A 12076-nucleotide genomic window follows, 5' to 3' on the forward strand; every position below is an offset into this window, starting at 1 on the left:
ATTTATTCATATTTATATTATATACTTTTATTTATATTTATGTATATACTATTAATTTTTACTATAGATAATCTCTACGTTTGTATTATATTTATATTTCAATTGTTCCCCGCCTATTGAGAGGACGAGGAGGGGCCCCCTTCTTGTTCCGTCGGGGGCCCCTTTGTTCCCTTGGGGGCCCCCCTGTTCATTTAAGGGTACCCTTTTAACAAATTCTCTCATCATTTGGCGAATTAAAAAACATACAGCAAATGGTTCTGCGTACTTAGGGTTTAGGGTTTATAGTGTAAGGTCTAGTTTAGGGTTTAGGGTTTAGGTTTTGCCTGTCAAGTTCTCCGGTGCCCCTAAAACAATGTCTATGTAGTAGGGCCCCGCAGCAACTTCTCGTGCCAAGTTAGTACTTAGAGTAGTGCTGCTGATGCTGCTGCTGAGGCCCTGTACAACTGCTGCAACTTCGCGCTGGAACTCAGAAGAGGAAGGGCCCCCTACCACAAGCTTCTGCTGCTGCTGTAGTTTCTGCCGTCCCACAGGCTCCTTCTGCAGCTGCTGCTCCTGGTGCTGCACCGAGTGCAGAAGACCGTTCAAGGTTCTTAAGGGCCCCAGGGGTTGCTGCAGCAGCAGCAGCGATTCGTTATTTCTTGCTGCTGCTACATCCTCTTTGCACTGCGTTACATTTGGCGCTAGTAAAGGGCCTTCCTTGTGCTGTAGGGGGAGGTGCTGCTGCTGCTCCTGGTGTAGCTGCGCTAAGAGGGCTTCCATCTGCTGCACCAGGGGCCCCTCTGGGGCCCCCCAGAGAAGCGGTTCTGCAGACAGCATCAGCAGCAGCAGCAGGTGACGCAGCATGCGGAGAGGCAGCAGCTGCAGGAGACAGAAATGAGACAAATAAGGGGGCCTCTGCCTCCGCAACAACAGCACGCGACGGCGCCCGTTGACTCGTTTCTGCAGCGGCTGCAGCAGGTGTTGCTCTCCTTGCTGTTGGTGCTGTTGCGCATTTCGTGTCTTCATACCACCACCTGCTGTTGCTGCTGCTGCGCTTGCTGCTGCTGCATCGACAGTAATGACCTTTGTGAGAAGAACAAGGGAGAGAGCAGCACTTAAAGACTGTCTGCATAGCCTTGCTGCTGCCATCCCTGTGAAGGCCTTATCTGGCGGCCCCTGGTGGTGGGGAGAGCCCTTTCCTGTGTTGAAGGGACAGTCCCCTTCCTTGGCTCTGCTGCATCTGATGCCGAAGGCTGCAGCAAGGGGGGCCCCCTTCAGGTGTTGTGGGGAGTATTGGTGCAGCCAGAGGGCCAGCAGACCCCCAGCTGTCTCCTCAAGGACTCCAGCAAGAACCTGTAGAGACCCCCACTGAAGGCGGGGACCGTCCACCACACATCTTGTGGCCCTGCTGCTGCTGCTGCTGTTGTTGTTGCTGTTGCTGTTGCTGCTGCTGCTGCTGCTGCTGTCGGTAAGGGCTTTGCCTGCTGCCCGTTGCTGCAACTGCTGCTGAGGGGGAGGGGCATGCAACACCAGCCCCAAGAGGAGGCTCGGTAGCGCAGCCACAGGGACTTTGCTAAGGGAAGCAGAGGTAAGGGGGCCCCAAAGAGGCAACTGAGAAGAAAACGAACAACAAGAATTGCCAGAGGCTGTGGGGGACGCCCTTTCTAGGGGCCGTTGATGGCCCCTTCCTTCTTGGTACCCTTGGGGGACCTCTCCTTCAGAGGGACCCTGAGGAAACACTAAAGGGGGCCCCCTGTTGCCTCTCTTTTTATTTGTAGGAAACGGAAAGATTGGCAGCATCGAAAGGGGTGGGAAATAAGGCAAGGCAAACCCCAACATAGCTAAATCAATCCCTTCTGCATCAATTGCTGCTGTTGCTGCTGCTGTTGCTGTTGTTTCTGCATCTATCATTGCTGCATCTGCCGTTGATGCTGCTTCTGTTGCTGCTCCTGCTGCTCGCAGCTGACTGGCACAGCTTCCCCTGTGCTGCACCAGCAGCATAATCAGGTGCTGCAGCCACTCAGGACTCGGTGGGGGGGCCCCTGAAGTTGCTACTGCAACAAGAAGCTGCAGTAGCTCCCGCCTGCTGCAGCGCGAGAAACCTCGAACGAATGCATGCCTAAAGGCCTGGGGACCCCTCAAGTTGGGGGGGCCCTGCAGCAGCAGCAAACGCAAGAGGCGCCGCTGTCTCTTAGTAGACCGTATTGTCCACCCTACAGCGGAGTCCCACGTTTCTAATAGGGGCCCCCAAGGGGCTTCCTTACCCTCCAATTCACAGGGTACTAGAGCGCAGGCTGCTTCTGCTGCCTCAGTCATAGATCTTTGTGCTGCTGTTGCCGTAGCAGCAGCAGCTGCTGCAGCAATGGGTGCGGGGAAGCTGCTGCGGCTGCGGTGGCTGCTGCTGCTGCTGCGGCTGCGGCTGCGGTTGCGATTGTGGTTGTGGTTGGTGCTCTTATTGCTGCAATTTAACGAGCGCCCCCCGTGAAGACTGTTTGGGGGGCCCTCTGGGGGCATGTAATGCGAGAAGAGGAAACGCCAGAAAGGAGGGTGGGGGGCTTCCAGTACCCTTAATGCATCTGCAAGAGAGCAAATAGCAGTAGATGGCCACAGGTCTAATAAACAGAAGGAGTGCGGGCCCCGTCGACTTGCTGCTGGAGGAGGGCCCCCCACAGCTAAACCCTCAGCCGCCAGGGAATCCCCTTCAGTAACTCCTACCGTCCCCAGACAACCCCGTGGGGGCCCCCTTCCACCTCCTACAGAACAGCTCACCGTTGGGGGCCCCCCCAGAGGCCTCACTAGGTAGTGGCATATTGCTGCAACAAGGCTGTCGTGTACAAAGCTCGCGCGTGCAAACGACTGCAGCAGCAGCAGCGGCAACAGGCAAATTGCTGCATGCCCTGGGGCCCCTGGGGGCCCCAAGGGGCCCCCAGGAAGCACAGCCCGCAGCGTAGCCTCTGGGAATAGAGGGGGAGGGGGTGGCCCCCCTAGAAGGTCTGCAGCATGGCCCCCACATGAAACAACCAGTGCCTGCGGAGTTGTTGTTAGAAATGCATCAATGCGCTGCAGCAGAGCATCACTGACAAGGGACAAAGCCTGCAGCAACACACACAAAACCCTAAACCCTAAACGCTAAACCCTCAACCCTCAACCCTAGAAGGTGAAGTGCAACCTCTAAACCCAAAGTTTTAATCCCTCAGTCCGAAACCCTAAACCCTAAACCCTAAGGGATCCCTCAAGCTGCTCCTTCAGCCGCACCAGGAAGAAAGGGCCCTGGGTCCCTTTAGGGGGGCCCCCTTCGGCACGAGCATCTGCCAGCACTGCAGCAGCAAACACTAGCCGCTCAACTTCTGTCGTAGCTGCATCGTCGTGCTGCTGCTCCTGCCACTGTTGCAGCAGCTGTCGCTGCTGCTGCATATCTGCAGCAGCAGCAACAGCAGGCAAACACCCCTTCCGCAGTATTGGGGACCCCGGTGAGCACCCCCAGTCTCCTTGGGTATCCCATATGATTCTTTCAAGAAGCTGAAGGAGGGCCCTGGGGGCCCTTGAGGAAGGTAAGGGCTCTCGTGCTGCGGGGGGGCCCTCTCTTCCTAGGTCCGATGGAGGTCCCCGCCCGAGGGGGGCCCTCAAACGCGTTTCCGGACCCTGCTGAAATGCAGCAAGAATATGCAGCAAACTCGCTAAAGGAATAGAGGCCCTCAGCAGCAAACCTGAAGAATCTGAGAGGCCTGTGGGGGCCCCCCCCTTCTTCTCTCTATCTAGAGGCCCCCAAAATAAACCAAAGCTGAGGGCCCCCGGCGGCAAACGAGGGCGCTGGGGAGCCCCCAATGCATGCAGCAACACCGCACCCACCACCTCCCTATACAACCCATGCAGCTCTTGGGCCCACGCCGCTATGGTAGGGGGCCTCTCAGGAGGGGTGCCCGAGGGATCCCCTGCTGCTGCTGTAAAGGCAGAAGCAGGGTCCCCTCGAAGAACAAGTCGTCTCCTTGTCGTTTCGTATTCCCTTAAGGGCCCCTCAGGGGGGCCCCCTCCAGTAGCTTCTATTCCTTGAAGCTGCTGCAGTGCTGGTGCAAGACACCTAAAAATCCCTGCGATAGCGGCAATCTCTCTGAAGGACAGAGGGGGCCCCCCAGGGGGCCCCTGGGGGGCCCCCTGGTGCCGGCTGAGGCCCCTTAGGGAACACCGAAGGGCTTCCAGGAGGCCCCAAAGCATTTGCTCACACAGCAGCAGCATCTCAAGCAAAGAAGACACCGTAATGGTCCCCTGGGGAAGCCCCTGGCACTCTCCACACGTGGGGGCCCACGTCTCATTAGAGGTGATAATGCTGTTGCCCCCACCGGCCACCCCAACCGAAATCCCCATGTCAACAGCAGAAGTAGCAGGAGCAGGGGCAGCCTCTGTTGCTAATGCTGCAGTTCTTATGGCTACAGACAGCCTTGCTGTCGCCCGTAAAAGCGGTCGTAAGAAAGGTAACGCAACATGTGGGGGCGGGGCCTCCAGTCGGGGTCCCCCCCTGGGGGCCCCGGGGGCCGCCAATTCCCATGTTAGTTGAAAACTCGCAGCAGCGGCTGCTGCGGCTGTCTGTGCCCAAAAGAGAGGGCAACAGGGGCATCCCCTTGCCGTTGCTGCGTCTGCTGCAGCAACAATATGCCGGATTTCGACCGAGGGGCCCCCGGGGGCCCCGTTGGTGTGGGATGAGGGGCCCCCGGGGGCCCCAATGGGCCCCGTAGAGGGGGGGGGCCCTACAGATGTGCTTAAAGGGGCCCCTGGAGGATTCTTGGAGAGGTGACGACGAGCTCCTGTCCATTCACCCGAAAACCCTTCATACGCCCTAAAATTGCCCAAGGAAACAAACCGACGGGCTCCTCTTGGGGCCCACCATTTAGAGGCCTCGAAAGGGGCCCTTTTGCGAGGGGCCCCAATAGGGGCCCCTATGCTTGGGGCCCCCCAAGGGGCCCCCTTGAGGGCTGGAAGGCGGCCGAGAGTGCCTCTAGATGGTACCGCAGCCTGCATCAGGGTACTCATGGATTTGTTGCACGAAGACGGGGGCCCCCATAGGCCCCCAGGGGCCCCTTCGTATGCTTAGGGGCCTCGACTCGTACATGGGTGGTTGATAGAAGGGTAAGAGAGGTTAGGGGGGCCCCAGCTCCCCCGAGATGGTGTCTTGGGGGCCCCCATAAGCAAATTGAAGCAAACGAAAATATATTAAATAGAAGAAGACCCTCAGAAGACTACAAAGATAAACTGATTGAGTATTAACAACCCGAGGGGCCCCCATGACCCTGGGGGCCCCCCAGGGGACTGGGGGCCCCACCGCATCTGTTAAGAACGGAGCTGCAGCGGGCCCCACAGAGGGTTTGTGTTTGTTTTGTGTTGTCTTTAGAAATAATATTTGATTAGGGTGTAGGGTGTAGGGTTTAATACGGATTAGAGAGGGTTTCTTCGGCAGTTCTTTAGCAGAGGCCGCGTCTTCCCTCGCTGTCTCTGGGGGCCCCGAGACAGCAGGGGTCCTCCAATTTGTTGAAGCGGGAAAACCCTTTGTCTTTATCTGTTTCTTTCTCTGTGCCTTTGTTTTCTTTTAAAAGACACAAGCAGCAAAAGGGGCCCCTCAACAGCAGCGGCAGCAGCAGCAGCAGCTAGGAAGAGACGTTGCCGCAGCCACCCCACACAGTATCATCAAAGGCTGTTGCCGCTGTTATTCCCCTTGCTGCAGGAACTGAAAAAAGCAGCTGGTGCTGCTGCTGCTGTGTTTCATGCTGCATGTGCTGCTGGCAAGCCTGGGCTGTGTTTTGTCCTTGGAGGTGCCAGTTGGCTGCCTTCTTGGCATTGGTCAAAGATTTAGGGTTTAGGGTTTAGGGTTTGGGAGTTGCCAAGGGTTTTTCATGTACCATAGAAAACAAGGATCGGGGGCCCCCATGGGGTTCCCCCGGTCTCTTCCTGTACCTGGATGTATGTGTTTACGGGTGGGGTTGCTGCAGCTGCTGCTGCTGCTGCTGGTGCTGACGGCATCTCCAGTGTGGACCCTCTCGTTGCTTCCTTCTTCAGGGGCAGCAGGAAAAGGCACCTCTTTGGTGCTTCTGCCTCTTTCAGCCTCTGGGGGGCCCCCCCGTCCCCAGAGCCCCTCTCGGTGGTTGGGAGCCCTAAGAGGAGGGGGCCTCTTTGGTAGCTCGAATAGAGGAGCAGCAGCATCAGGGGGAAAAGGGGGGCCCCTAGGGGGGCCCTCTTCAAAAGGACATGCGAGGCCCCCTAGCCTATTGACTATGGCGCCCCCCCATGCTTCTGATGTTGCTGCGGTTTACATACACCCCAAGAGAGCGCGTTTGCTGCAGCTGCAGCCTGGGGCCCCACTCTTGCTGCAGGGAAGAAGAAAAAGAAAAAGTGTTGGGGTTTTAATAGAAGATGAGGAGTTAGGAGAAGATGAGGTGTCTGTACACTCTAGATTGCATTCACAATTAAAGCTATGTGAAGGAGATCTTCTATTAATCAGCAGGCTTAATACACTGCAAATGGCCTCTCGGGTGTATGTGCAGCTCTTTAGTGATTCCTTCCCTTTCTTCGGGGCCTCTGCATCTTCTACTGGGGGCGCCAGGGGGGCCACTGAGAAAGGTGGGGGCCCCCCAGGGGGCCCCCAAGCATGGGAGGCAGTATTGCATGCAGTAGAAGATTTCTTTAGCTCTAGGCCCAGACCAATACGTGTTGGTGATCAATTTAAGATCCAGGTGTATCTACCAGGAGGTAGAGGAGAGGGTGTTGGTGCTGAGAGTGGGGGAGCACCCTTGCGGGGGAACTCGCACAAGGGGGGCCCCGAGGGTTTAAAAGCAGAAGAGATTGAAGTAAAAGTTATGCGTTTAGATGGAGAAGAAACAGATGACTTGGAATATGCCCTTGTAGGGGAACACACAGCAAAAGTCGTGGGGCAAGAGGGACTCGATAGAGGTCAGAAGACACTCGTTTCCTCTTGCTGCTGTTGATGCTGGTGCTGGTTATGTGTCTGTCCTCCTTCCGGAGCTCCTCTTCCAGGGTATCGGGCTTAGGGGAAATGCTTAAGGGTTTAGGGTTTAGGGTTTAGGGTTTGTATGCAGACGCATTTGACTCCGCTAGTGAAGTAACATACGATGATTTAGGGGGCCTCAAGAAAGAAGTTCAACTTTTGCGAGAGTTTGTTGAATTACCTCTCCGCTTCCCTGATGTATTTAAACAAGTAACTCTTCAAGGGTTTTATGGTTTAGGGTTTAGGGTTTAAGGGGTTATCGTTTTACGGGGGATGGTAGAGACGTACAAGTCTGTGAATATATGTGCGCGTACATAAATGTTGCTGTTATTGTTGCTGCTGTACTGCTGCTGTGGTTTCTGCTATTGTTACTACTATATACACTCTATATAATACTATATATAGTATACATATATGTATATATATGCCTATATACATACATATATATTATATATATTTATGTGTGCAGATAGGTATATCAACACCTCGCGGTGTACTACTTCATGGTTCATCAGGTGTAGGGAAGACTTTGTTAGCGAAGGCCGTCGCTACAGAGTGTGGGGCAAACTTCCTTGTTGTAAACGGACCAGAGATCATGGTAAGATTAGTTGTCTCCTTTTATGGTGTCTCCTTGTTTCTCTGTCTCCCTTTTTCTTGATATGTCTCTCTATCTGGATGTCTCTATCAGCAGCAACAGCAGCACCACAACCAGCAGCAGCACCAACAGCAGCAGCATCATAAGCAGCAGCAGCAACAGGAGGAGTGAGTATTTTGTGTGTGTTATATGCTATACTTAGTCGCGTATGGCAGGGGAGACAGAAGCAAATTTAAGAAGAGTATTTGAAGAAGCATCTTCTTTGTCTCCTTGTCTCCTTTTTATTGATGAGATCGATTCCATCGCCACTAAAAGAGATAAAACACAAGGAGATATAGAAAAAAGACTTGTTGCACAGGTATGTGCATGCGTTAGTGCATGCATTAGTGCATGCATTAGTGCATGCATTATTGTACTTATGTATGTATGCATGCATGCATGCATTATTGCATTCATATATGCGTGAATCGGTGCATGCATGCAAGCAATATGCCTTGTCTCTCTCTTGAGCCCATTCTAACTAGCTACGGTTATTGCTACTGCTACTACTGTTGCTGCTGCTGCAGTTGCTGACGCTGATGGACGGTATTGGAGCAAATAAAAATGTTGTTGTCTTGGCCGCTACAAATCGCCCCAACCAACTCGACCCCGCTCTTAGAAGGTAAGCTGATGCTGCTGTTCTTTCTGCTATTGTTGCAGTTGTTGCTGCTGTTGCCTCTATCCTTGTCGGTGTCCATTTTGCTGCTTGCCTTACTGGTAGAGACGTGTTCGCTGCTGCTTCTACTTCTGCCGTTGCTGCTGCTGCTGCTGCAGTCATATATGCTGCTTGCGCTTCTGGTTATTTTGTGTCTTTTTTATAGATTTGGTCGGTTTGATAGAGAAATAGAAATCCCCATACCTGATGATGTTGGGCGTTTAGAGATATTAAAAAAAAAGACAAGACGCATGCGATTAAAATCAGATGTTAATCTGCAGCAAATAGCAGCAGATGCTCATGGCTTCGTAGGGGCAGACTTAGAGCAACTCTGTCTTGAAGCAGCGCTACAGTGTCTAAGGCAGCAGTTGCAACATATTGACTTTGATAAAGATACCATTCAGCCTGAGGTAATATTACATTAAACTACGCAGGCTTCTGCTGCCGTCTCTGCTGCTGTCGCTGCTGCTGCTGTTTCTGGTGATGTCTTTACTGCACCTGGTAATGACTGTACTGCTGCTGCTGTCTTTGGTGATGTTACTATCTTTGCTGCTGTTACCATTGCTGTCTTTGCTGCTGCTGCTGCTGGTGTTGCAGGTGCTGCAGCGGTTGGAGGTAGGACAGGAGCATTTCCGTGCTGCTCTTGCTACAGTAAACCCTAGTGCATTAAGAGAGAGACACGTAGAAGTGCCAACAGTACGTTGGTCAGATATTGGTGGTCTTGAAGATGTTAAAAGAGAACTAAGGGAGACAGGTAAAGAAAGAGGAGATACCCGTACACCCGCACGCAAACTCGTTGCAGCACGACTGCAGCAATCGCAGCAGCAGCACCAGTATCAGACTTTGCTCCATTGATGCTGCTGCTGCTGTTTCTATTTGCACGTATTTTCTCTCGTTTTCGCCACTTCTGCTGCATGCCATGGATGCCCTACAATTCCTGTTACTCTTGCACTTCCTCTTGCATTTGGTGTTGCTCACCTGCTGCATTTGCTGCTGCTGCTGCTGCTGCTGTGTGTCTCAGTTCAATATCCTGTAGAATATGGCAGTTTATTTCAAGAGTTTGGCCTCCAACCCTCTCGAGGGGTTTTGTTCTATGGGCCGCCAGGCTGTGGCAAAACCCTCTTAGCTAAAGCTGTTGCTAATGAGTGCAAAGCAAACTTTATATCTGTAAACCCTAAACACTAATTTATATATAAACACTTATTTTATACACTCAGCATTGGTCTCTCCTTCTGCTTTCTATCATAGTCTTCTTCTTGCCGATTGTGTTTTTTTTTTCCTCTTTTGTTGTTTTTGTTCTTATATTCTTTGTTATTCTGTTATTTTTTGTCATACTATTTTTTTGCTTTATTACTTGTTTTATTGTTTCCTTTTATTAGTTGTTTGCTAATGTTACTTTTGTTTCTGTTATAGTAGTGCAAACCAGCGTGAGGCAAGCCGATCTGTCTTCACCTCTCCTTTATACGCAGGCAGCTTGCTCGCCAACTAGCTTATTGGAGGCTCGTCTGGCTGCTGCTGCTCTTGCTGCTGCTTCTGCAGGTGAAAGGCCCTGAGTTGCTGACGATGTGGTTTGGCGAGTCGGAGGCCAACGTGCGCGACCTCTTCGACAGAGCGAGGTAAGGCTTGCTGCTGCTACTGTGGTTGCTGATTATATCTGTGTTGCATTGCTGCAGAACGGTATTACTGATACTGCTCTGTAGGAGGCAGCTGCGCTGTTTCATATTGTCTCCTTCTGTCGTATTCTGCCCCCCTTTGTGTATTATTGTCTCTGATTGCCTCTTATACTCTCCTTGTGTCTCATATTGTCTCCTTGTGTCTTTTTGTGTCTCCTGTGTGGCGCAGAGCTGCGGCACCCTGCATCATCTTCTTCGATGAAATCGACTCCATCGCCAAGAAGAGAGGCAGTGGCGGAGGTACAGCAGCAGGAGCAGTAGAAGCAACAGCAGGAAGCAACAGAAGCTGGGCAGACAGAGACAGCAGCACATGAGGCAGTTAAAACACGGACAGGGACAGATGGAGACAAACACAATGCAGCGAAGAGAGACAAAGACAGAGACAGGGGAACAAATAGGCATAACACAGAAAAAGACATAGAAGCAATAAGATCACTTGACAGAGACAACTTATGCACAACGCACTTTAGCTGAGTAGACAGAAGGCAACACAGATGTTAATTGCAGCCTTCATAGGTCATTTGTACTTACAAAGACGAATCATTCAGGGTTTGGGGATTAGGCTTTGCGGTTTAGGGTTTAGGGTTTTGCTGTATCTGTGCAGGTGGTTCTGGGAGCGAAGCGTCTGATCGCGTAATAAATCAAATTTTAACAGAAATCGACGGAATCGGAAAACAAAAACAAATCTTCATCATTGGCGCAACCAACAGGTCAGCAGCAGCAGCAATAGCAGCAGCAGCAGGAGGAACAATAGCAGTACCTGCAGCAGGTGACCTAGAGCAGCAGCAGCAGTAGCAGCAACGAGTGCACCACCGGCAAGTATGGATGTGTATACTACATTTGTGGTGCCCGCGTACACCTGAACTGCAGGCCGGATATTTTAGATCCTGCTGTTACTCGTCCCGGTCGTTTAGATCAACTTTTATATATTCCTCTACCTGATTTAAAGAGTAGAGAAAGTATATTAAAGGCAAACTTAAAGAAAACACCAATTGCTGGTGATGTTGACCTTAAGAAACTCGCTACCATCACAGAAGGATTCTCAGGTAACAACTACCAGCAGCATGGACACCACCACCACCAGCAGCAGCAGCAGAGGGAACTCCAGTAGCAGTAACACCAGCAAACGGAATCCAGCAGCAGTACTCGTGACAAGAAGTACTGGTACCATGCCGGATTGCGCTTCTGTTGTGTCATTGTTGTTGCTGTTTTTGTTGTTGTTGCTGCTGCTGCTGCTGCGTGTTTTAGGGGCCGATATAACTGCTCTCTGTCAGCGCGCTGCTAAGTTGGCAATTAGGGAGAGAATAGAAGCGGAGAAACAAGGAAAGAAGGGAATTAAACAGCTTACAAAGAGACACTTCGATCTAGCAGCCAAAGATGCAAGGTAAATCCATACACTAACAACAACAACAACAGCAACCACCACCACCACCACCAGACACACACTAGCCACCCAGAAGCAAGACAAGAAAGTTGCGGCAGCAGCTTATCGATCAGAAACAGCAGCGGCAGCAGCAGGTACGAGTTGCTGTCTCACGTTGCATGCGTTTTCAGGCGGTCTGTGTCTCCTCATGTGGTGGCGGCATATGAAGACTTTAAGCGTAAATACGAAGCAGGGAATGGAGATGTTATTGCTGCTGCTGGTCCTGCTGTACCTCCTGCTGCTGCACCTCCTGCTGCTGCACCTCCTGCTGCTGCTGCTGGTGCCGATGGTGGTAATGGTTCTCCCTCCCCCCCACCTGCTGCTTAGTAGCACAGGCTCTCGCAGCGGAAGTTGCTGCTACAGCAAGCAGCTGCATCAGTAGCAGAGGCTGGTTTGCTGCAGCAGCTGCTGCTGTTGCTGCAATGAGTCTGTCTCTGCTTGTTTTCTGGTGTATTTATTTGCCGTTGTAAGTTTGTCTTTTTCCCTATTTCTTCTGTTTTCTTTCACCTTTTCTTTCTTCTCATTTACTTTATATCTGCCGTTGTATCCGTCCCTCGCCAATCTTTCCGTCGCTGCTGCAGCTGCTGCAGCAGCGCCTGCAGCAACAGTTGCTGCAATAACACCAGCAGCAATAGGTGCTGCAGTAACACTAGCTGCAACAGCTACTGCAGCAACAGCCGCTACAGCAACAGCTGCTGGTACAGCAGCAGCAGCAGATGGT

The 12076-nt window shown here is 52.2% G+C and overlaps 2 protein-coding genes across 2 annotated transcripts; one reads left to right on the forward strand and one right to left on the reverse strand.

Moving 5' to 3' along the window:
- Positions 1 to 312: 312 nt before the first annotated feature.
- EMWEY_00009560 (hypothetical protein, conserved) lies at positions 313 to 4992 on the reverse strand (the record flags this gene model as incomplete). The annotated part of the gene is made up of 2 exons (XM_013482454.1): positions 313 to 3072; positions 3199 to 4992. 2 exons carry the CDS (start codon positions 4990 to 4992, stop codon positions 313 to 315), a joined length of 4554 nt encoding a protein of 1517 aa, XP_013337908.1.
- Positions 4993 to 6485: 1493 nt separating this feature from the next.
- On the forward strand, positions 6486 to 11682 carry EMWEY_00009570 (cell division protein 48, putative; the record flags this gene model as incomplete). The annotated part of the gene is made up of 13 exons (XM_013482455.1): positions 6486 to 6915; positions 7062 to 7202; positions 7486 to 7568; positions 7768 to 7923; positions 8132 to 8226; positions 8426 to 8669; positions 8857 to 9013; positions 9281 to 9426; positions 9799 to 9875; positions 10102 to 10172; positions 10537 to 10701; positions 11181 to 11316; positions 11487 to 11682. The coding sequence occupies 13 exons, from the start codon at positions 6486 to 6488 to the stop codon at positions 11680 to 11682; spliced, it is 2097 nt and encodes a 698-aa protein (XP_013337909.1).
- Positions 11683 to 12076: the final 394 nt, after the last annotated feature.

Source organism: Eimeria maxima, genomic scaffold (assembly GCF_000499605.1).
Source record: "Eimeria maxima Weybridge genomic scaffold, Emw_scaff63, whole genome shotgun sequence".
NCBI lineage: Eukaryota > Apicomplexa > Conoidasida > Eucoccidiorida > Eimeriidae > Eimeria > Eimeria maxima.